Below are 25998 nucleotides of genomic sequence, written 5' to 3' on the forward strand. Positions count from 1 at the left end.
ACGTGTTTGGCTCCTACTCTTAAGAATAATTTTCAAAATACTAAAAAAAAAATTGTTTGGAAGACCATTTTTATTTTTGAGATTTAAAAAAAAAACATTTCAAAAAGTAACGGGTTTCTATAAATTACCTTTTTTGTGGATAATAATAAGGGAATAGAGCTCATCGTGTTTTTTTTTTTAATGATAAGTTTCAAATTTAAAGTGTTAAAATTCTTTTTGTGATAAAGATGTGGGGTTTACTGTTTTCAATTTATTTACAATTATGTCATTAAAAACATTTTCTATATCCGAAAAACACCCCTTAAACCGTTTTCAAAATCCTATTTTAAATCAGGAAAATAAGATACAGTTTTTTGAAAACTGTATTTAAAAAATATTAGCCAAACAATAAATTCAAGTATAAAACCCATCATTTTATAGATGGGCAAAACAACAAACTATATTTAAACACGCTTACCAAACTCCTAAAATTTCTAAGAATTTTATATCATGGATTTCGACTGTATAATAACTAATTAATATTAAATAAAACTTGTAGTAACTCATAAATATTTATAAGTTACAGGATAAGTATAAATATTTATACACCTCCTTTATGCGTTGAAGTGAGTTTTCTTTTTCTTTTTTGAGAAAGATCGAATTGAGTTTTCAAATACACAGAGAATTTCAATACGAGGTGGTAATATGACAGTTGATCGACTCTGTCTGTCCGTCTCCTCAAAATCTAGGTTAGGATTTCGCTCTCTCTCTAGCTTTTTTTTTTTCTCAGAAAACTCTTTCTCCAGGTACAATTCTTTTCTTTTTTTTTTCCAATTTTTCTCCATGGTTAATTATTTTTTGTTGTTTCTAAAATATATATATATATTTTTTTTAGAAATATGTTTTTGCAGGTATCGTCTGTAGTGTTTTTTTTTTTTTTTTAAATTGGCTCAGAATTATATCTGAAGAAAAAGTTTTTAATTTGTCCCCCCCAATACTAATTGATTCTTAACATTCGTTGCTTTGCTGAATTAAATTTGGTGTTGATTTGTTTTAGGTTTAATATTTAATTATTGTCAAGAGTTTTTAGATAATAGAGATTGGTAAAGATGAGCATGGCTGGCAGCGAGAGTTCGAAAGATGGTTCAGGTTATGCAGAGCCTCCTCATATTCTTGAGATTGATCCAACTAGTCGCTACATTCGGGTAAGATTATATCTTCTATTTTATTTTGTCTTTCTGCTTAGTTTGCGTTTGATTAATGAGAAAATTCAGGAAAAGGGAAAGGCAATGATGGTTTAAATTTCATGCTACGATCCCTCAACTAAGTCACATTTCTGTATGATGTGTTTTTTTTTGGATTAAAAGTAGTCTAAGCATCAACCAAACTCGATGTTCATATTATGTTCATGGGCTTTGATTATTGCATTTATATCTTGGTTTTGGGTTTTGACAGTATAAAGATGTCCTTGGGAAAGGTGCCTTCAAGACAGTGTATCCTTCATTCTTCCATTAAAATTATGTTGGCGGCCTTTATTTAATTTCTTCATGTTATCATTATGTGTATGTGTGTATCAAGTGGGAAACTTAATTGGAAAAATATGTGATCACTTAGTGGATGTAGAAAAAATAAGCAACGATTATATATTTTATTTTACTTGAGTTGAGTTAATCTTCTTGTTGTATTTGTCTGTCTTCCTTAAATTTATAATCAACTAGTTACAAGGCCTTTGATGAAGTTGATGGGCTTGAAGTAGCATGGAACCAAGTTCGAATTGATGAGGTGCTACAGTCACCAGATGACTTAGAGAGGCTGTACTCAGAAGTGCATCTCTTAAAATCACTGAAACATAGCAATATATTAAAGTTTTACAATTCGTGGATCGATGATAAGAACAAGACTGTTAATATTATCACTGAGTTGTTCTCCTCTGGCAACCTTAGACAGTAAGTTTAGTTTCCTTCTTACAACTTTACTTAAGTTTCTTGTTTTGTTTTATGGTGCCATCAGCCTTGTAGTTAGTGGATGTAATCCGTGATTTAGGTATCGTAAGAAACACAAAAAGATTGAGATGAAGGCTGTGAAGGGATGGGCAAGGCAGATTTTGACAGGTTTGAACTACCTTCACAGTCACAACCCACCAATTATACATAGGGACCTCAAGTGTGATAACATATTTATCAACGGTAACCAAGGAGAAGTTAAAATTGGAGATCTCGGGTTGGCAACTGTCATGGAGCAGGCTAATGCCAAAAGTGTAATTGGTACATTTTCCATGCTCTGGCTTTACCTTATTGATACTCACTGTCTGATACACATGGCTGGGCCATAGATTGTTGGAGTAATAAATCTTAAAACAATGTGGACATTATTGCTCAGATAGCTGTCTTAAGGAATATGCCTTTTTGTTTCCCAATAGTCTGGTCTTATGTTTATTAACTTGTGAATGTGATCTTGATAGGAACTCCTGAGTTTATGGCACCTGAACTATATGATGAGGATTACAATGAGTTGGCCGATATATATTCATTTGGCATGTGCATGCTAGAGATGGTGACTTTTGAATATCCTTACAGTGAATGTAAAAATTCAGCTCAAATATACAAGAAAGTTTCATCTGTGAGTTTTTCATGATTAATTAAATTGTTTCTTCTTACTTATGAATATTAGCTATAGTCATGGTCAATCCTAAAATTATAAGACCTAACAGGGAATAAAGCCTGTCGCACTCACTAAAGTAAAAGATCCAGCAATGAAACAATTTATCGAGAAATGTTTGGTCCCAGCATCTCAAAGGCTGTCAGCAAAAGAGCTTTTGATGGACCCTTTTCTCCAAGTAAACAAATTGGCAAAGAATCGTCCTCTACCACTTCCAGATATTGTTCTTCCCAAAATGGGAGCTTTTGGAGATCGTTGGTTGATGTCAGAAGGACCTGCTAGCACACGAACTAAACCCCATTCCATAGATGCTGACAATGATGGTAATCTACCCATTATCACCACTATTGATGATGGGTCCCATTCTGTGTGTGTGGAGGTAAAAAGAGCACAAAAAGAAAATTCCTTTTGGTTAAAAGGTGAAGGAAATGATGAGCACTCAGTCTCATTAATACTTCGGATAGCTGATCGGAATGGTATGTATATATCTGACATAGTTCATTGCCATTCTGATTAAGTTTTATTGTTAATTTATTCCTAGAGAACTATATATTCTGTTATTTACATGCAGGTCGTGCAAGGAATATCCACTTCCTATTCTACCTTGATAGTGATACAGCCATCTCAGTTTCAAGTGAGATGGTTGAGCAACTAGAATTAGCTGATGAGGATGTTATGTTTATAGCGGAGTTGATTGATTTGTTGTTGATGAAGTTAGTGCCTAAATGGAAGCCTTGTGTTCGCATTGATCATGTGGTTGCTCCAAATGGAATACAAACTCATGAAGCCCATCAAGAAGTCTCTCAGTTGCTAAAACATGGTGGAAACTTAGTACAATCACACCAAAATGCGTGTGAGCCCAGTTTCACCAATTCTACCTCATCTGGCGGGTCCATTCAACCAGTACAGGAAACCAATGACAAACTTGAAGAGGTCAGGTCTCATGATAATTTTGGTCTTCAAAGTGCAACCACGACTGAAGATCGGTGTTCTGAGATTTCATATGTTTCTGCAACCTCTTCTGAATGGAATGATAAAAATAATTCTATTGATTCATACATGTCTGCAGAGATGGGGTATGGGTTGGACAGAAGAGTGAGGGAATCCCCATCTGAAGTGGAAATGGGTGCATCCCCTGATCACAGTAGCAAGGTTATAGATTTGGAAAGCAGCAGTTTAGTGACTTTCCCAGCTTATACAATCAATTATGATCAAGATGGAGATGAGGAGTTGAGAATGGAGATGGAAACGATTGAGCTGCAATACCAGGAGGCCATTAGAGAAATATCCAAGAGAAGACATGAAGCTATCATGGAGACGAGGAGGAGGAGGTTGTCTCAGAAAAAAATAGAGTCAATTTGTTAGTCAATTCTTGTAGTTATTTGTTTTATTTCCTTCCCGCTTTTTCCTCCTTTTCTCTTCCTTGAAAGTGTAGATAGTTTTTTCTAGGAAGAGAAAATTAATTGTAATTAAACACATTTTTTTAAATTTTTTTTCAAAATATCTAACTAGAGCTAAAGATCGACTCTAGTCAAATAGGAATGAAATGAGTAATTATGTGATTCATTTGACCTTCTGGTGTTTTTTAGTTACTTTTATTGATAAGGTGGGCATTTGTCAATTTGGTCTCTATAGTTTCAATTTTGGCAATGCTGATACTAGAGTTTAGGTTGAGTTGTTCTCAATTTAACCCCTTCGTTCAACTTTGTTACCCGAGTCCATTGGATGGGTTGGTATGATACTAATCATCCTCACTCTTTACAGACCCACCCATGTGTTCCTTTTCACTCAAATGGGCCATCGCCCTTCCAATAATTCATTTGTGTGTGAACCCGAATTGTGTTGATACACAATGCGACATTCACGAGCAAAACAGAGCTATGAAAGTCGTTCTCAATCCTTGGTCTTCGCCTTTGGTTTGTTATTGCCTTAGAGCACCAGTACCCGGCCTTTCAAATGGTATATGTTGGTATATTTTAGCATCAAAGCACCAAAAAACTTCATTTCAACGTTCGCATCGGGTTTTTACAAAAAATTTCATTTTACCATCTCAAAAGTTACTTTATCATATATACTATATCATTCAGGGGCGGCTCCAGGATTTTTGTTCAGGGGGGTCAATAAGAAATATAAATTATATAAAATCTAAAACAAAAGAGACTTAAATATATCAATATCACAAAAAAAAAAAAAAAAAAACATAAAATTCTACAATTGTCTTCTACGAGGTTTCATATTTTGAAACCGTTGCATGATAGATTCATTATCAATCCTACGAGCTATATCTTTTTCAATGTACACAGTCAAACAATCATTCAACCACTGATCCCCCATTCGATTGCGCAATTCATTTTTGATATATTTCATTGCTGAAAAACTTCTTTCCACTGTTGCAGTCGCAACAGGAAGGGTCAAAACTAACTTCACAAGCAAATATACCAATGGATATATGACATCCTTATTTGTTTCCACCATCTTTCTAGCAAGGTCCCCAATTCCTTTAAGCTCTAAAAACTCGTTATTGGAGCGCATATCAACAATGTAAGTCTGAAGCTGATTATCAAGTGCCAATACATCTGTCTCGGAAAAATCAGATGGATAGAACTTTGCAAGATGGGTCAATTTTTGTATATCAAAAGCCGAAAACGAATCACTTGGATTCAAGCAAGCCATACAAAGTAGCAACTCAGTAGTCACCTCTGAAAAACGATTATTAAGCTCTTGAAGTTGCAGATCTATGACTTCAAAGAATAAATCAACACGATAGTGATGTAAATTTGTAATTTGTGGGGCGTTGCGTCGTGGCCTCACACCAACTACAAATATTTCTTCCATGTTCAAGATAGGAATATCATGCTTGCTACAAAATGTGGATACTTCAGTCAATAGAGCTTCCCATTCATCATCTCTCATCATTTGTAATCGTTGCTTAGACACTCTAACAAGCGTCATAGCATTTACAATATCTTGATTTTTCTTTTGCAATGCTATTGACAACTCATTTGTGATCCCCAAAATATTTTTCATCAAGTGTAAAGCAAAGGAAAATTCAAAAGATAGAATTAACCTTAAAATAGATCGAGCTTCAACTCTTTGCTCAGAGAGCAGGCTATCCTTTTCAATCATCTCAAGTACATCAACTGTGGAAGAGAACATCAAAATCAAGTTGAGGATTGTCCTATAATGTGATCCCCAACGTGTATCACCAGCACGTTTAAGACTTGTCTCTTGGTTCAAACCTTGCCCACTTTCAAGTTCACCCAAGTTTAATGCTTCTGTGATTTTTGCAAGTTGTGCATTTCGTAAAAATTCTCGTCTTTTACAAGAAGCTCCAACAATAGTTACTATTTTACTAACCAAGCTAAAAAATTCAGCAATATCAGTATGCTTATTAGCAACAGCTACAAGAGTCAATTGAAGTTGATGAGCAAAGCAATGGACATAAAATGCTGATTTATTATCCTTCAGAATTAAAGTTTTAAGACCATTGAATTCACCTTGCATGTTACTGGCCCCATCATAACCTTGCCCACGTAGTCTTGATAAACTCAATGAATATTTACAGAATAAAAATTCAATAGCAGCTTTTAGAGACAAGGCAGAGGTATCTGTTACATGTACAATACCAAGAAATCGCTCTGTAACAATTCCCTTTTTGTCCACATAACGCAAAACAACAGCCATTTGTTCTTTTATTGAGATATCACGGGACTCATCAACTAAAATTGAAAAAGAACTCACTTTGCCAAGATCTTCGATGATGGCATTGGTAGTTTTATATGCAATTGCATTCACAATGTCTTTTTGAATATCGGGATGGGTTAGCTTGCGTTTTTTGGAGTTTTCCGCAATACTTCATTAATAACATCATTATGATACGCCAAAAATTGTACAAGCTCAAGGAAATTTCCTTTATCACTTGAATCATCGATTCATCATGACCACGGAAAGCTAACCCCCGATGCAAAGGAATCTTATGCAATCAACTATTGCATTTAATTGAGTCCGATATATAATTTTATCTTGATTTGATTGCTTAACAAAAACACTTTGAATGTGTTGATTTTGCTTCATTAGATTTTCACCATCCTTAAGAGCTTGGTTATGGGCACTATTAACACCTCCAACATGTTGGTCTAACTTTTCTTTCTTATTCCAACTATTGAATCCCTTTGTCACAAAACTATCACCTCCGAGATTGCATACCAACATCTTGTCTAAATAGGTAACAATATAAACAATATGCGGCATCCTTTTCAATACTATATTCCAACCAACTTTCATACTCTTTAAACCATTTAGGATTAAATCGACGCATAAGTCCACCAATTTTTGTTTGAGGAAAATCGTGTTTATAAGGTTGACATGGTTTTTTTTGTAAATAATATCTTCTTATTTCATCTCGATCATTAGGATGATAAAATGAAATCTTTTTTCTTAGCCCAGGGTCTGAAGGAAGATCGTTCACATCAATACGACCATGCTTAGAAGATGAATCTTGAGTAGAAGATGAATCTTGAATGGAAGATGAATCTTGAGTAAGACATGAATCTTGAGTAGAAGATAAATCTTGCGGCCTACGGGGTTTCCTTATTATAAATTTATCCATAACACTAGCAAAAAACAAAAAATAAACTATTAGTTTATTTGACATTTTTTTCTAATACAATAAATATATTAATTATTTTTGTTAAGTAATTTTTTTGCATTTTTTTAATTTATAAGTTTAAAATTCTTTAAATATTTTATATTTTTATTGTCTTTAGTGTTAGTGTAATGACCAAGTCATATTGCTAACAACTCACATTCAACAAGATTAAAAGACTAATCAAATAGTTGAAGTGATAAGTCATGACTCAAGTCACTCTTATATCAAATCAATCTAACACTCACAAGCTCACAGCAAGTCAGCAACTCTGCCCAAAAGCAAAGAAACTCACACTATAAATAATAAACTAATAAAATTGCAACTCTGCAACACGCCACCCAAAAGTAAAGAAACTCCCTATAAACTAATAAAATTATAAAAGTAATGAGTCCTTAGTCCTAAAAGTCTCTAACCCATTAACCCCTTTGTCAGACTTTTCACTTTAACTGTTCAGAAGTTCATAAATCAGAACACACTCAACACAATTCGAATGCCACAGCTCCCACATACACACGGTCCAAGATTCAAAGACTCAATAAAAAAAAAAATCAAAGGATAAATCTACACAACGGTGATTCATTCAGACACTCGCACAAATTTAGTGAAATAGCATATCAAAACACTATAAACACACTCTTACAATGAAAGAAAGAGAGAAAGAGAGAGTTGAAAAACCAGATCAAGCAGCGGCAGAAGGCAGACCAGGCGGAGGCGGCAGATTTTGTATGTGATGCAGAGACAGCTTTTTTCCTTTGGGTTTGGAGAGTAAAGAAGGATAATGAGAGATTTTGGAGGTTAGGCAGCTAGAAATTATTAGGTTTTATATTTTACCCTTTTTTTATTTATGATTTTTCAAATTTTGATTTATGGGCTTTTTATTTCTGAGATTAAAGACCTAAATTTTTTTTTGGACTTCTTTTTTTTCTCGGAGTTTAAGTTGGGCTTTAAAAAATAAGGGGGTCAGGATCATGGTGAGAGGGTGCAAACTTGTATGGCAGGGGGTTCAAATTTTTTTTTTTTAATATTTTATATATATATATATATATATATATATATATAAATTCAGGTCAGGGGGTTCATTTGAACCCCCTGACTATAACGTACCGCCGCCCCTGATATCATTTTACAACACAACCAACATTCTAACTTTTATTTTCCTATACAATACATTAAAATAATATATTTGTCCAATAAAATATATAACCCAAAAGTGATTGAGAGAGAGAGAGAGAGAGAGGTGATTCAGGAAGAGTGTGAGAGGAGAAATTAATAAAATTTAAATTTTAAGTTTTACAAGTTGCTACAGTACCGTCTTATATGTAAGACGGTACTGTAGCACTACTACAAATTTTTTTTTTTGCAATTAGCAGTGCGGATAAAGCATGTCTTTTGCGCTTTGATGGAAAAATATCTCAACATATGCAATATACAAGTGCGAGTGTGAATGCTCATCTTCCGATTGTAAAAAAATTTACAATTGTACTATAATACCATCCTAAATTTATGATGGTACTGTAGATCAATTGAAAAAATATAATACTAATTCATTCTCCTCAAACATTATCTTCTCTCTCTATGTGACTCTCTCTCTCTCTCTCTCGTTGAAGGCGGTGACTTGATTAGTGGATGTGGTAGTGTGATCAGTGGATCGGCATGGGTGTCTCCCTCTTGGCGTGGATTAGTGGATCGGAGTAGGTTTTGGGTCGGTGGGTGGCGGCGGCGTGGTGGGTTGTGGGTGTCTAAGTTTCAGTGATGGCTCTAGTGGGTGGTGGGTGGTTGGTCGTTGTAAGGTTATCTATTCTTGGTCATGTTTGTTCATGGTGCATGCTTTCTATTCTTATCGTGTTTGGTCTTGGTACATGCTCTCTGTGCTCGATGGTGGTGTGACTAGGAGGCGGTGGTGGGTGATGGGCAGTGAGGCAATGGGTTTTGTTGGTCAATTGTGGTTTTTGAGTTATATTATCATTTGTGAGTTTTGATTTTGCGGTGGTGGGTGATAGGCAATGAGGCGGTGGTGGATGATGAGTGTCAACATTTTGAAACAAGGGCCAAAAATGCAAGATTAGCCCAAATCTACCATTGGGTTCTTTAGAAGTGTTTATTTGTGGAGAATCAAGCCCAAAATTCCAAATGTATAATGAACAAAAGGCTATTGGTGCTTAACAAGAGAGAAATCAAAATACCAATAACAAAAATGTAGAGAAATGCATAAAACATAACAGGTACGAAATTTCGACCTATAGTCAACAAGAAGAGAAAATTGAGAGAGGTTGTGAGGAAGAGAGAGAAGATTGTCCTACACCTATATTTCCATCTCCAAGCTTTAGAATTGCGAGGATGTTATCTAGCTGAATGGGCTTTTATTTTAAAGTTTAAGCTCTGTGGGGGAAAACATGGTTGGCTTTGTTTTGAACTGAAGGGAGAGTTTTATAGCAGCCTCTGATTGTCCTGAATGACTGGTTTTTAGGCTAAAGATGAGGCTATGGACCTCCCAGGAGCTAAATTGATGTTTGGTTCATATTTACTTTAGTTGGGTAAAAGATTTAACTTGCTTTATGCATAATTTGGGAAATATTTGACTAAGCCCCCATTGGCTCCTCATTTTTAGTTGTTTTAGACTCTTGGGAGGCTCACCTAAGTGAGAGCTAGCAGCTAGAGTTGGTGAATGAGAGCCAACTATATTTTAAAGGGAAAAATGGGTTCACGCAAGACTTTGGGCCATAGTTAGTCAAAGTATAAAAGCTCTTTTGGGGTGAAAATTTTAGGTACAAGATGTCCTCCATGAGCCTAAGGTGCTACTAATGTCCTTGTCCACTTGGTAGCACGCATGGGCTAGGCTCATGTAAAAGGTTTAAAAGAAACTGACTCATACTCTCCAAACCACACTTCCTCAATTTCCCCCAATATATCATATGGGCTTGGGTCATGCCTAAAAGAATAAAATATAATCTAATATATGAATTGGGCCCATAATGAGGTTAGGCTTGATTGAGAATGTGTTGCGAAAATAAGTATCAACAATGGGCAGTGAGGTAGTGGTAGGGTGATGGGCAGTTGAGGCAGTGGATTTATTGGCTATTTGTGGGTTTTGAGTTATATTATTTTATAGTGTAGATATACTATTTTAATATGTTGTATGATAAAATAAAAGTTAGAATGTTGGGTGTATTTTAAAATGGTATAATATAATAGATAAAGTAATTTTTAAGATGGTAAAATGGGATATTGGGGAGAAACCAGATGCTAATTATCTTATTAGTATATTTGCAGGCTCGCTCTTCCCATCAACTCACCTCTCACAAAGCTTGGAGGCAGAGTTTGTTATTTATGATTGTTTTGAAGTAAAATATTTTCAAGTGTTTGGTGTAACATCTAAAATTTTTCAAGCAAATTACCAAAACTGGTGGCTTAGCCATCAAAGCTGTTGGTGCTGGAGTTTTGATGTCCAAATAGTTGGAATCAACACCAGTAATTGTGGCTTCGACAACTAGACCGCCAAAACCAATAGTCAAAATGGTGGCTCTGGCGACCGAAACAACTTCTCTAGGCACCATATCACTGGCGGAATGGCGGCTCTGACTTGCCCCACCCGTCATACTAGTGACTTAGCCACTAAATATTGGGGGGGGGGGGGGATGCCATTATGTGTTTTTATAAAATGTTTTACCAAGTTTTTAAAGGTAAAACGTTCATAACTTTTTATAAAGAATTTTATGTTTTACAAAAAATATTTTACAAATTTGACCACATTTTACACGCAAATAATTACTTGAAAATGGAAAAATGTTTTACAAAAAAAAAATTAATTCTAAACAAACTCAGTGTAAATCCCATTTATTCTTTATTTTGACTATTTTTATTATCTAAGATTGTTTTGGTTATTTAATCAGTTTTTAATCTCGTTATTTAATCATATTTAATGTTATGTATTCCACATTTCTTTTAAGATAATATCAATTTATTGTATAATTATGGTTTATCTTTAGAGAGTATTATAATTTACTAATTGTTAACCTGTATAATGCACGAAATAGTTTAACAATAATTATATATAGTTATGTTAATAATTACATATAGTTGTTAACTTGAAGGATCGATGACTTAAAACTAAATGACAATAAGTCATTTGTTTAAAAAATGCATATTCAAATAAGATTCAAGCATGTGTACATTTATCAGTTCCAATTAGCTCAACTGGTAAAGTTTCTGATGGTTGTATAAGAGATCTAGGGTTCAATTCCGCCTACACTAAAAACTGATTGGTGTCTTGGTCTAATGATAAAGAGCTATTATCAGGAGCGGATACCATAGGTTGAAACTCTTTAAAAAAAAAAGTGTGTGTACATATAATGTTGGCTAAAACATAATGTAAATCTCAAAGTAGGTATTTAAGAAAGGGAGATTTTTTTGAGCAATTAAGAGTCTTGTAGCTAAACTAGTTGGCACTTCTTGATACAAATCCCCCTACCCCCAACTATTGAAATATTTAAAAAAAAAAAAATGGGGATGAGAGGAGGAATTAATGAAGGTCATTTAGAAAGGGTAAACAAGAATTAAGCTTGTAATTAAGTAGTGATGACTGATGACAATTAATTTTCTAAAGAATCAAATGGAGAAATAAATAGCAAGTAAGGTTCTTAATTAAGGAAAAAGTTTGTCTACAAACTTGGTTGTAGTCTAAGGCTACGACTTCACTTAATATCTTTTTATTGGATGTGAATTTTGACAAATTCACTAGTAAATTATATTTTTTTTCTCATGTCCTCCATGTTTGCAAAATTGCTAATAGATCAAAGATCAATAGTTAGTCTAAGATTAGCAATTTCTTTCTCTCTCAAGAGCTCTATCCCTTTAAGAGCATTAGCATTGGGGGGTGTGAACACCCCCTAATTGCTATTATACACACTAAACCCATAAAAATGAGCTCCATCCGGGTATAGAAACCTAAAAAAGTTTTGCAACCTGCTACAATAAGTATGGGTATATACAACCTACTGTAGCAGATGATGGATAAATAAAATATTATTATTTCTTTCCTCTCTCTTCTCTTTCTTCTCAATCTCTGCCTCTCTCTCTCTCTCTCTTCTCTCTCTTCTTCTTTTCTTTTTCAATCACTCTCACTCTTTGTCTCTGATCCCTATCTTTTCTTCTCCAACTCTTCTCTGTTCTTTTTTCATATTTCTCTCTTGATTTGGAGGTATTTTTTTCTTGGTTGTGGGTTGTGGGTCGAGTGGGGCTGTGGTGGAGACACAGGTTGTGGGTCAGATGGGGTTGTGGTGGAGACGAAATTTGTGGGTTTTTGGTGGTCGTGGGCTATGCAATGGTGGTGGCATGGGGATTGTGCGTCGAATGGGCTGTGGGTTTTGGTGGGCATGGGATGGGCTGTGGCTTGGTGTTTAGGTGGCCAAATCGGTGTTGGTATGGTGATTGGGTGGCTGGATTAGTGATTTTGGTATTTGGGTGGTTGGATTGGTGGTGGTTTGGTGTTTGGGTGGTGGTTGTGCTTGGTGATTGGTATTTGCTATTTTTTTTCTCTGTTTTGTTGGTGGTTTTTGCCTTAGTGGGGTGTTTGTGATGGTGGGGTGGTGGTGGTTGCTACCTTGTTGGGCATGTGTGGTGGTTCAATGGTGGTTGTGAATGGTTTGCTTGGGAGATAGAGACAAACCGGAGAGATAAAGACAGAGAAAGAGAGGAATGTAAGAGATATATATATATATACATATATATATATTTTTTTATTTTTTGGTATGGTTTATATTATTTCAATCACTTGGATGTAAAAATAGAAACTGGGATGTTGGAGGAGTTGTAAAATGAGATGATAAAATAGATAAAGTAGGTTTTTGAGGAGGCAAAATAGAACTTTTTTGCATCCCCGGCTGGCTGCTAATGCTTTAAGGGTCACCGCCAACAGTACTGCCTCTGTTTAGGCAGTCTAATCAATCTCTTTACCTACACTCTCCTCTTTTTCTACGCCTCACTCTCTTAATGAACTGTAGTTGTCTTTTCTTGACAAAATGGGAATTAACCCTGTTTGCCAAATAATATAATTAGTAGGCACTGTTACAAACTATATTTTTTACTAATATCTCGAGTTTAAAAGACTCGATTTGGGGCTTATTAATCGAGTCTCACAGACTCGGTTTCAGTGTTTTGATCACGTCAGATTTGACGTTTTTTTCACGTGGCATCCACCTGAAAACCGAGTCTCTAAGACTCGATTTTTAAGCTGACCCTTCAAAACAAGTAAAATGTTTTAAGCCTGCATCTTTGGCCTCCTTACACACATGTTCAGCTCTCTCATGTGCAAACCATTCCCCCCACCCCACCTTCTCATCAAACATGACCACCATAGTTGAAGCCCTTACATCGCCGCCTACGGCCTCTCATCACCGCTATCACGATGGTGGCTTCCTTCACCTTCATCTGTTATGATCGGTACCTCTCTCTCTCTCTCTCTCGTGTTTTCTCTCTTTCAGTGAAGCCTCCATGGCCGATCGGCCTCCAGGACAGTGGGTTCCTCTCAAGTTCCAATCTGACTTTTAGGGTCGTGGGTTTTTGGATTTTCTTGCAGAGAACCCCGATCAACAACCCAAGTGGGTTGTGGGTTTTGGGGTTTTTATTTTTTTTAATCTGGATTTTAGGTGGTTGTTGGGGGTGGATTTGGTTGGATTTGTGTTGAATTGTTGGATTAATGCTCGGATTTGTGGTTGGATTTGTGCTGAACCTTTCATCTACTTCCACCCTTCCAACCTTTCATCTTCATAAATTCTACGGTTCACTTTTTTGAACCTTTCATCTCCTCTTACTCTTCCTCTTCCAACTTCATTTTCTTGTAAATTTCTTTTACTTCATTTCTATCTCTCTCCCCTATTCCTTCCAAGATGTTCATTGAAAAAAAGGTCAATTATCTCTCTCTCTCTCCAATTTTGTCTCTTTTGATGCTTTTTTTAATTGTTTCAACCACTCCCCCCCCCCCTAATGGTTCTTTTTGTTATTGTTGATTTAATTGTCACTTCACATTTGTTTCTCTTTTTGGAAAATTTGTATCGACTTTTATGCATATTTAAGTATTATGGTATTTGGATTCCCGATAAAAAAAATCCTTTTTTTTTTGTGATTCAATTAGATGTTCAACTACGAGACTTTACTAGAGACTTTACTAAATTTTGATTATTTTTAAATCATTTTGCGTGAACAAAATTGTAGTTTTTATAGAGAAAGTACTCTTAATTGTTGTATTAGAAATACTCTATAGTGTCACTTATTTAGATAAAAGCAAAGGTCAAATGGAACTAATTGAATAAGTGACATATTTTAGCTTCGCAATTGTATTTTCATTATTATTTTTGTTATTATTGTTGTTATTATTATTAATTATTATAATGATGCACAGAGAAATTTAATTATGAGATTTTGCAAATAATTGTTTATTCTATAATCTTTTTGAGTGGACAAATTTGCAGTTTCTGCAGAGAAAATAATCTTAATAGATTATAAATAAAAAGTTATTTTCTTAATCGATCAAATTAATCATTGTTAAGCAATGATTGATATGACATTTTGCAAAACGATGATTGATGAGACATTCTGTTTTTTTGCAAAGCATCTTTATATAGGTATGTTTTGATTCGATATATTTTTATGGATATATTGACATAAGTAATATATTCAAGAAGAGGGATCATGATTGTACTTTGTATACTTCAAAAGAGATAGATTGATTTGAAATTAAAGATAACATTAAAATAAGATGCTAGAAGTTGAAATTTATTAATGGTGGGAAAAAGCTATTTTTCTCATTATTTTCTAAATGTCATAATTGGAAAATTTTAATCCAACTGTATTCTATCACTAGCAAATTGGCTCGTAATATGAATAGATGAAAATAATCTTAATATAAAATAAAATTTTTTATTTATAGGGAACAAAAAATTCATTAATTAAAAAAAAGACCTTGCCCTTTGTTGGTTTCATAAATAGTATATATTAAAAAAGAAATTTTCTTAGTTAATAGTTTAATACATTTAAAATGAAATTCTCTTATGAGAAAACACTATGTTAGTCCTAATATATAATTTTATGAATATTTTAAAAAATAAATTATATATTACATTTTATTTTAAAATAATTAGATATTTCCTCGTATCGCATGGAGTTGTGACTAGTTTTTATAACACTTAAACACGTATTTTTACAATATTGAAAACTGAACAACAATACTAAAACACTAATTCCAGACAGACCCTTCTTTTCTTGAATACTCGCTAACTTAATTCAGGTTTTTTCTTTTTCTTTTCTTTTTATACACAATTTTTTATTTGAGAGAAATTTGATCCACAATGTAACTGAGTATTGAGTGTAGTGTTTATAACTTATCTCTATATCGTTAGTCAAGTTTTTCCAATTTGATCCACAATCTTGTTTCTAATTCCCAGATTCGCCATAAAATTAAAGGAGTGATAAGTATAAGTATAATATATGGTAAAGGAAAAAACAAAACAAAGATATAACATTAAAAAAGACCATCAACTCAGAAGGTAATTTATGTTCCTGGTTTCTATGATAAGTCGGGTTTAGAGGGAGAATTTGCCGGTGGGTCGGGGAAGAGTGTTGAACATACGGCAGAGGCAATCAGTGTACAGGCGGCGCCGGTGGGGGATGTTGCTCCAATGGAATCTGAGACAGGTGGGGTAAACATTAATGCGGACGTTACAGACCAGTTAATGGCAGGTTTGAATTCGAAGTTAATTTCTGATGAATTGCTGGAGGTTAATGCGGAGGAGGATTTTTCTCAAAACTTAAATCCTCCTCATATTAATCACGTAGCTGGTGGAGTGAAGCATAAGCGGGATTTGGGGGATTTAATTGGAGAAATAAGTGAGGACGTGGGAGCACAGATTAAGGGTGAGCTGTTATCAAATAGTGTGGGTGCGGTTTCAAAAGGAAATTTGCCACGTGAGTGTCATACTACTCAAGACATGCGACACATTGAGGTGGGGGAAGGCGGTTTTAATAATTTTGAGTCAGCAAATAAGGAGGATGACGTGGGAATAAGAAAGGCCGAGTCAAGAAAAAAGGAAGATGCAGGCAATATATTTGACAAACCCGATACCCTCTCAGCCCTAGGTGTGTCCAGCAGGCGTACTCTATCAAACTTGCATGAGATTGAAATCCAGCAGGCAGAGGAGTGTGAGGAAGAGACTCATGGTTCTCAATCCCGAAAGAGAGGACATACTTGCACTCGTCTTCAAAAGTCTAGGGCTGATCATACGGTTTCTTTGGATGTGGTGGTTGGACAAAAGAGAAGCAAGCAAGCAGCTCCTTTTGAGTCAGAAATTCAACCAAAGAAGAGGATAGCAGTCCGAGGTGAGAAAATTCAGAGCAATGGAGTGGCGGAGGCTGGTGTCCAGCCCTGCCAAAGACAATGAGTATTTTATGTTGGAACTGTCAGGGGCTTGGGAACTGCCAGTTCAAGAGCTCGGGGACTTGGTCCGGGCACAAGATCCTACAGTTGTGTTTTTAGCCGAGACATGGCTGCTTAATGCAAGGCTAGGAGGAATAAAAGAGAAATTGCAGATGGGGGATTGTTTTGGAGTTTCAAAAGTTTCGTTGGGGGGTGGTTTAGCTCTTTTTTGGAAAAAGGATGTTATGGTGGATGTAGAATCGTCGTCATTGAATCACATTGACGTTCTAATAAATAAAGGGAAGGATGATTAGTGGAGATTTGCCGGATTTTATGGTGTTTGGAGATTCAAAGGAGGATGGAAATATGGGACTTGTTAAGAAGCTTACATAATCGGTTCTCGGTACCATAGCTTGTTGCAAGTGATTTTAATGAGATTACAAAGTCTTCAGAAAAGAAAGGTGGTAGGCTACGCCCATACTTTCAAATGCAAAACTTTTGTGATGTATTGGATGAATGTGGGTTGATGGATTTGGGCTTTGTGGGAAGTAGATATACATGGTTTAAGAAGTGTGCAAATGATGTTTATGTATGGGAAAGGTTGGATAGAGGGGTGGCAACCACGGATTGGTTAGATAAGTACCCGGCTGCACAAGTTAAGGTGTTGGAGTGTGGCTCATCAAATCACAAACCACTCCTTATACATCCAAATGGGGTACTGACAAAATTAAATAGGCCATGGAGATTCGAGCAAGTTTGGCTTGAGGATGAGGGGTGTCATGGCACGGTGGCAGCAGCATGGAGGGAGGATGGGGGGGACTTGCCGATGGCTAAGGTGATAAAGAAGGTAGAGAAGTGTCAAGAAAAATTAAAAAAGTGGAGTCGATGTTGTTTTAGCAATATCACTTGAGAAATAGCTGAGAAAAAGAAGCAGATAGTACAAGTAGAGAGAACGGTGATAAATGGAGGTGATGGGGCTGCCTTGGTTCAATTAAAACAAGAACTAGCAGGACTTTTGGTAAAGGAAGAAAAAATGTGGCAACAACGCTAAAAAACGCATTGGATGAAAGAGGGAGACAAAAATTCAAAGTCTTTCCATCATAGAGCTTCCCAAAGGTATAGAAGGAACCGGATTTTGGGTTTGAGAAACTCAAGGGGCGTTATGTGTATGGGCGATGATAATGTGGCGGGCTTGCTGGAAGATTTTTATAAGGAGCTTTTTACTAGCTCAAACCTGGGTAATATGGAGCAGGTATTGCAGCACATAAAGGGGGTAGTAACGAAGGAGATGAATAGGGAGTTGGTGGGAGAGTTTACACGTGCTGAGATTGATTTGGCACTTAATCAAATGGCACCTGTTAAAAGCACCGGGTTCGGATGGGATGCCATCGCTCTTTTATCAATATTACTGGCAAAGCATTGGAGATGACGTTTTTGAAGCTGTTTTGGATTGTTTGAATGCTGGTAAAATACCAACAGGTTTGAATCATACGTTCCTTACTCTTATTCCAAAAATAAAGAGTCCTGAAAAAGTTTCTGATTTTAGACCTATAGCTCTTTGTAATATTTTGTACAAATTAATATCCAAAGTGCTAGCAAATAGGTTAAAGAAAATCTTGCCACTAATTATTTCTGAGTCTCAAAGTGCTTTTCAGGCAGATAAAGCTATCTCAGATAATATATTAGTGGCTTTTGAAACTCTTCATCACATGCAAAATAAGAAAGCGGGGAAAAATGGTTATATGGCTATGAAATTGGATATGAGTAAAGCCTATGATAGGGTCGAGTGGAACTTCTTGATAAAAATTATGGAAAAGATGGGGTTTCATCAAAAATGGGTTGGATGGATTTATGAATGTGTGAGTACTGTTTCTTTCTCTATTATGGTGAATGGGGAGCCTAGGGGGCATATTGTCCCATCTAGGGGGTTGAGACAAGGGGACCCTTTATCACCATATCTTTTCCTACTATGTTCTGAAGGGCTAAATGGTTTGATAAATAATGCAGTGCACGAAGGGAAAATTCAGGATTTCTCTCTATGTAGGACTGATCCAAAGATATCTCACTTATTTTTTACAGATGACAGCCTGCTATTTTGTAGAGCGAGTTTGGAAGATGTCACAACCATCCAAAATATTATGGGGGTATATGAAACTGCATCTGGGCAATAGATAAACAAGGAGAAAATTACTCTTTTCTTTGGCAAGTCAGTTTGTGAGGAAGTAAAAAATTCAGTGAAAGAGATCCTTGGAGTACCAGAGATAAAACAGTATGAAAAATATTTGAGCTTACCGGCAATCATTGGGAGAAACAAAAGTGCAAGTTTGAACTATATAAAAGATCGTATTTGGAATAAATTGCAAGGGTGGAAGGAAAAACTCCTATCACAAGCCGGAAAAGAGGTGTTGTTAAAAGCTGTGGTCCAAGCTATACCAACATTTGCAATGAGATGTTTCAAGCTTCCAATGGGGCTATGTAGGGACATTGAAATGCTTATCCGAAAATTTTGGTGGGGACAAAGGGGTGATAGAAGAAAGTTCACTGGAAAAATTGGGAAACACTTTGCAAACCGAAACAAGAAGGTGGGTTGGGTTTTAAGAAGCTAGCAAAGTTCAATGATGCCATGTTGGCAAAACAGGTATGGAGACTTATTCATAATAAAAATTCATTGTTTCATCGTGTGTTTAAGTCAAAATACTTCCCAAATGGCACCATTTTTTATGCAAAACAGTCTTTGGGGTCTTTTGCTTGGAAAAGCATTTTGAAGTCTAGAAGAGTAATTTCCATGGGTGCAAAGTGGAGAGTGGGGGATGGTAGTTCTATAAGTGTATTCAAGGATAATTGGCTTCCTAATGCTTCGGGTGGGAGAGTGATGGCTTTGGTACCAGGTGTGGATAATAATCTGAAAGTGGCTGACTTGATGGATGCTAGAAAGGGAGGTTGGGATAATCAAGTGATTGATTCATGCCTGCTGCCTTATGATGTTGCACGGGTTAAGGCAGTGCCTTTGGCTGATTTTCCACAAGCTGATGTCATGTACTGGGCCCTTGAAAGGAATGGTATTTATTCGGTGAAGTCTGGGTACCGTGCACTATGTGAGGAAGCAAGGAGAGAAGAGGCTTCAGTTTCAGATTCGGGACAGGTTGCTAGTTCTTGGACAAAACTTTGGAAATTGAATGTACCAGGGAAAGTTAAGCATTTCCTCTGGAAGGCTTGCACAAATAGTTTGCCAACCAAACTCAATTTGGTGAAGAGGAGAATTATGACTGATTCGGTCTGTCATCTTTGTGGACGAGCTGATGAAGATACACTCCATGCATTGTGGGGCTGTGAGGCTGTCAAACAAGTATGGGACCGTGACTTAAACTGGGTTAATCAGTTTGAGGCAGCTCAAGGATCGTTTCAAGACTTAGTGGCAAAGGTTCTGTCAAAACCGAGAGTGCGAGAGGTGTTTGCAGCAACTGCCTGGTTCGTCTGGATGCACAGAAATAAGACGAGACTGAATGAAAAAACACTACCCCTCAGCGGTATTAGAGAGGCTGTGGGAAACTTTCTGCTCTTACATCGCTCCTGCCATGAAGTACCTGTTACAACCAAGATGGTGAGGTGATGCAGGTGGTTACCTCCAAATCCAGGTGAGTACAAAGTCAATTTTGATGGACCTATGTTCAATGAAAGTGCTGAAGCGGGAGTGGGTGTGGTGGTGTGTGATTCAAGAGGCTTAGTGGTGGCGGCAATGTCGGGAAAAATCATTAAACCACATTCTGTGGAGTGCTTGGAGCTGTTGGCAGCAAGGCGTGCAGTGTTTTTTGCAAAGGAAATTGGGTCACAATAGTCTCACTTCGAAGGTGATTCTGAAACAGTCATCAAATGGCTGCTGGAAGGTGGTATGCAATTCTCATCTCTTGGGCACCTGTTTAGAGATATTTTATTTCATGTAAGCTCCTTGCGGAGTTTTTCTTTTGCTAATATTGTAAGGCAAAACAATATGGTAGCACATGCTTTAGCCCAAATAGCAAGGTTATCTTTTCATTTTTCTGCTTGGATGGAGTTTGTTCCATCGGACATTGATGGTTTTGTACGTGCTGACATCCATACTTTGAATAATCAATAATATCAGTTCGCTGTCTTCCATCTCAAAAAAGAAAAGAAAAAAGTCACGGCACTTGTGGTCTTCTCTCCATATAGCAACTATATTTTTAAGTTTAAATAGAAGAGAAATGATATGTCTACAATATTTTTACAACAAATCTTAAGTGGTAGGTTGTTACTGAATATTATTGTTAGGGCAAAAAAAGTAATCTTAATGTTAGGTTCAAATTTGAACCAATAACAATTAACCACTTATGATTTGTTGTAAAAATATTGTAAGAATGTCATAGAGGTTACACCTCTCTACGTCGACAACATATTTCCATTTAAAATAATTATATAAAAAGAAAACACACAGCACATAAACCAAATAATGTCTAATGTCTCCATCTCTTCACTAATTTTTTCACTTCAATTCCTAGACTCTTTTACAGTTTTAACTTTTAAACTCTAGGGTTTTGCTACTCAAGTTTTATAAATAACTAGTCGCAAGCCCACTTGATGCGTGGGAATATACAACTATTTTGTAACGTGTTATAATGTATGATTTATTACCAAAATGTACTGGAGAAATTATTTCTAAAATTATTTTTCATCTCTCCAATTCTACAAATATATCATTCTATTATTTTGAGTTTTTTTTTTTTTTTTGAAAAACTTAAGTGTATTTGATTGATATTATTCCATCTTTTTGTGATAAAACTTAGAAGTACTATTCTTTTTTCAAGTGATCTATATTATTCAAACTTTTGTATGGTTTTTTATGGTTTTTTTCTACAACTAAAACTTTTAAGTTCCAAAATTAATTATTTAAATTTCTCATTCTCTTAAGAAGATTATTATGATAATCAAACCTCATTACAAAATTACAATTGATATTACTCAAATAATTTATAGACACATTCAAATACAGAATCATGTAGATTGTATTTTGATATAAACTCAAATTCTCACTTCTAAAATATCTAAAAATTAACTCAAAACCAAAACTATATGAGGGATAGAGATTACACGTGATAAATAACTCAAAACACACACCACAAAAGTGTATCATCCAAAAGTAGAGACAAAAAAAAAAACATTATAAATCTAAAGTAGAGTTGCAAGAAAGAATTAATAAGAGAGAGAGAGAGAGAGTAATCACTTTTTTTTGAAGAGAATGTGAGACAAATAACAAAAATTATATAAAAGAAGATGAGTAGAAGAATATTCAAAAGAAAACGTATAGTTGTAAACACCAAATTATCCTAGTCATGCTATGTATTAGAATAACATTAAACATTCTGTAATTTCATAGGATAATATGTAACAAACAAAAATTAAAACATAACCCAATCATATTAACCGAAAGTAGAGTTATACATAAAAATTCATCAATCTAAATTAGAGGTATAATAAAGAGTTAAAAATCCATCAAAAGAAAGAATATATATATATATATATATATATAGAGAGAGAGAGAGAGAGACAGAGAGAGAGAGAGAGAGAGAGAGAGAGAGAGAGAAGAGAGAGAGAGAGAGTATTCACTTTTTTGTGTGAGAAAAATATGGATTGAATGGAAGAGGAAATAATAAATTTGTATAGTAAAAAAATGGGGAGAAGAAGAGTTAAAATAAAAGGAAGATGAAGGAATTGAGAAATTGTAAAATTAAGGTATAGAGTAGTGGAAAGATAAAAAGATAAAAGTAAGTAATTGTTGGAGAAGGTGTAATTGTAAAGTGGAAAATTAATAAGGAGAAAAATAATTAAAAATAAGAGAGAAAATATTGAAAATAGTTTGCTGGTGTGGTTCAACAGGAGCACAACAACATTAAACATTGCGCTTCAATTTTTAGATATATTTAGATATAGATGCTAAGAACTCAAGTTTTATAAATAACTAGTCGCAGACCCGATACGTGAGAATATACAACTATTTTGTAACGTAGTATAATGTTTGATTTATCCTCCAAAACGTACTAGAGATATTATTTTCAAAATTATTTTTCATCTTTCCATTTCTACAAATATATCATTCTATTATTTTGAGTTTTTTATTTTTGAAAAACTTAAGTGTATTTGATTAATATTATTAAATTTTTGTATGATAATTGATAGAAATATTATTCTTTTTTCAAGTAATCTATATTATTCAAACTTTTGTATAGTTTGTTATGGTTTATTTTTTCTACAACTAAAATTTTTAAGTTCCAAAATTAATTAGTTGAATTTCTCATTCTCTTAAGAAGGTTATTATGATAACAAAACCTCATCACAAATTTATAATTGATATTACTCAAATAATTTATAGACACATTCAAATATATAATCATGTAGATTGTATTTTGATATCAACTCAAATTCTCACTTTTAAAATATCTAAAAATTTACTCAAACCAAAACTATAAGAGGGATGGAGAGTACATGTGATAAATAACTTAAAAAACACACCACCAAAGTGTATCATCTAAAAGTAGAGACAAAAAAAAAAAAAAATTCATCAATCTAAAGTAGAGTTGCAAGAAAGAGTTAATAAAAGAGAGAGAGAGAGAGAGAGAGAGAGAGAGAGAGAGAGAATAATCACCTCTCTTTTTTTTTTGAAGAGAATGTGAGACAGATAACAAAATAATATGAAAGAAGATGAGTAGAAGAGTATTAAAAAAGAAAATGTAGAGTTGTAAACGCTAAATTTTCCAAATCATGCTATGTATTAAAATAACATTAAATTATTCTGTAATTTCATAGGATAACATGTAACAAACAAAAAAAAAATTAAAAAAAAAAGATAAAAAATTAAAATATAACCAAATCATATCAACCTAAAGTAGAGTTATACATAAAAATTCATCAATTTAAATTAGAGGTATAATAAAGGATTAAAAATTCATCAAAAGAAAGAATATATGTATATATATATATATATATAGAGAGAGAGAGAGAGAGAGAGAGAGAGAGAGAGAGAGAGAGAGTATTCACCTTTTTGTGTGAGAAAAATATGGATTTAATGAAAGAGAAAATAAAAAAATTTTATAGTAAAAAAAATGGGGAGAAGAAGAGTCAAAATAAATGGAAGATAAATGGATGAAGAAATTGTAAGGTTAGGGTATAGAGTAGTGGGGAGATAAAAAGGTAAAAGTAAGTAAATGTTAGAGAAGGTGTAATTGTAAAGTGGGAAATTAATATGGAAAAATAGTAATTAAAAATGAGATAGAAAATATTGAAATTAGATTGATGATGTGGCGCTGATGTAGTTCAACAGGATTGCAGTAACATTAAATGTTACGTTTCAACTTTTAGATATAATATATATGTATATATATATAGGTATAGATTAAAATAATAAAGAAAATTAAATTCTACGCAATAATTTTTTAAATGATTTTGCTAATGTGTGCCCTAAGGACACACAATAATTATTCATTTTTGTAAAAATATTTCTCGGAGATTGAAAAAGTGTTGACAGCTTTTTCAATTCTTAAGAAAATTTTACCATAAATAGATAGCTTAATGTGTGCCCTTAGGGCACACATTAACGGACCCTTTTTTAAAAGCAATCAAAGCACTGACGAGGCATATAACTTTTCAAGCATTACTATACTTTCAACACTTTTATATTGATTCATTTTATCAATTTATTTTTGAGTAATTAAATTACATGTTTAAACTTAATGTACATAGATTTAATTAATCTATTGAATATCCTGATTTCAATCTCGTTCTTAATTATGCCCTCTCTCAATTGAAATCTTGGCTCCACCACTGTAAATAACTGTATGATTGTCACAAATTCACAATACATAATCACAGTCAATTGCACAATAAAATTCAATTCCTTTATAAGTTTCTTGATCCACATGAGTTCACATGACATATGGGTCATGACTCTTCATATTTAGCCTTTTTCACAAAAGTGGGACACCACACTTTGTTTCTGGGTTTGACTTACTTCTAGTACTTTTTTAACTAAAGGTCTCATTTTTTTTTTTTAAATATACAATGACAAGTGGTAGTGGGTTTTAATCTCCACATTTTATTTAGTTAGTGGGTGATGTGATAATTTCTCATTAAAATAAAATGAGATTTCAGTTAAAAAAGTATTGGAGATAAGTTAAACCCTTTGATTCTTTCTTTTTCATATGATCAAGTTCCCACCTAAGAAAAAGCAACATCCTGCAGTAGATCACATCTGAAGGTGATATTGTCCAATCCAAAGCTATAAAGGCCTATATATACAAGCAAATGTCATTGTTACATGTAAGAGTCCGCATTTGGGATGACCTTAAAGATATTTCACAATTGGAAGGATAGCCTCCCAATGTGGAAGGTGTGGCATTGCCATGCACATCTTACTACACTAAGAGCAAATGATATACTTGGTCAAGTGGTGGTGAGGTCTTTGCGTAAGCTAGCAACTTCCAAGATCCGCACGCTCAACTTGTCTAATAGTTGAGTCAAAACTTAGGCTTAAACTTTGATCATTAGCAAACTAAATGAACACAAACAATTTTCCACCTTCCTTTGGGTTGTACCTAATCTATTCACAAACATGTCAATTCATTTATAACCCTACGTTAGGCCAAAATTGGAAATTAACTCAGTTTGCCAAACAATATAATTAGTAGGCTTACAAAACTATATTTTTTATTAATATCTCGACTTTAAAAGAGTCGATTTTGGGCCTGAAAATCAAGTCTTTAAGGGTCGATTTTCATGTTCTGATCAGGTCTGAGTTGGCATTTTTTCCACGTGGTGTCTACTTGGAAATCGAGTCTTAGAGACTCGATTTATATCTCGACAGTTACAAGCTCAATTTATCCTACAAGCCACGAACAGACTTATACGGAAAAAAAAAACCCAGAAGCCACAAATAGAGGATATGAAAAAAAAAACCCAACTAAGTTCTTGTTCTTCTTCTTCCCAAGTCTCTCCCAGCATCCTCTCCATGCTTTTTGACAAAAGCACAAAATGGGTTCGCTTCGTATATGGGACTGCATCTGTTATGATCGGTACAGACTCAACCCGGACAACAACCCAGATCAGAAACACAAACTGAGAGACTAAAACCCACAGATCGACAACAACCCAGATCAGAAACACAAACTGAGAGGCTGAAACCCATAGATTGACAACAACCCAGATCAGAAACACAAACTGAGAGGCTGAAACCCACAGATCGACAAAACCAGCAAAAACCACGCCCCAAAACACAAACCGAGAGGCTGAAAACCCACGCCCG

At 34.7% G+C, this 25998-nt stretch overlaps 1 protein-coding gene and 1 pseudogene across 5 annotated transcripts; one reads left to right on the plus strand and one right to left on the minus strand.

Moving 5' to 3' along the window:
• Positions 1–586: 586 nt before the first annotated feature.
• Positions 587–4202, plus strand: LOC142626124 (putative serine/threonine-protein kinase WNK6). 5 transcript variants are annotated; one of them, XM_075799910.1, is made up of 8 exons: positions 587–728; positions 1070–1184; positions 1435–1472; positions 1698–1925; positions 2023–2243; positions 2441–2598; positions 2690–3113; positions 3209–4202. In XM_075799910.1, the coding sequence occupies exons 2-8, from the start codon at positions 1089–1091 to the stop codon at positions 4000–4002; spliced, it is 1959 nt and encodes a 652-aa protein (XP_075656025.1). In that variant the 5' UTR covers positions 587–728; positions 1070–1088; the 3' UTR covers positions 4003–4202. The 5 variants fall into 5 exon arrangements, with proteins under 5 accessions (XP_075656025.1, XP_075656028.1, XP_075656029.1 ...); XM_075799912.1 differs by having other exon boundaries at positions 606–785; XM_075799913.1 differs by having other exon boundaries at positions 598–728; positions 1037–1184; positions 1435–1925.
• Positions 4203–4845: 643 nt separating this feature from the next.
• LOC142625200 (uncharacterized) lies at positions 4846–6970 on the minus strand (annotated as a pseudogene).
• Between the last annotated feature and the right edge of the window lie 19028 nt (positions 6971–25998).

This window comes from Castanea sativa, chromosome 2 (genome assembly GCF_040712315.1).
Source record: "Castanea sativa cultivar Marrone di Chiusa Pesio chromosome 2, ASM4071231v1".
Taxonomy (NCBI): domain Eukaryota; kingdom Viridiplantae; phylum Streptophyta; class Magnoliopsida; order Fagales; family Fagaceae; genus Castanea; species Castanea sativa.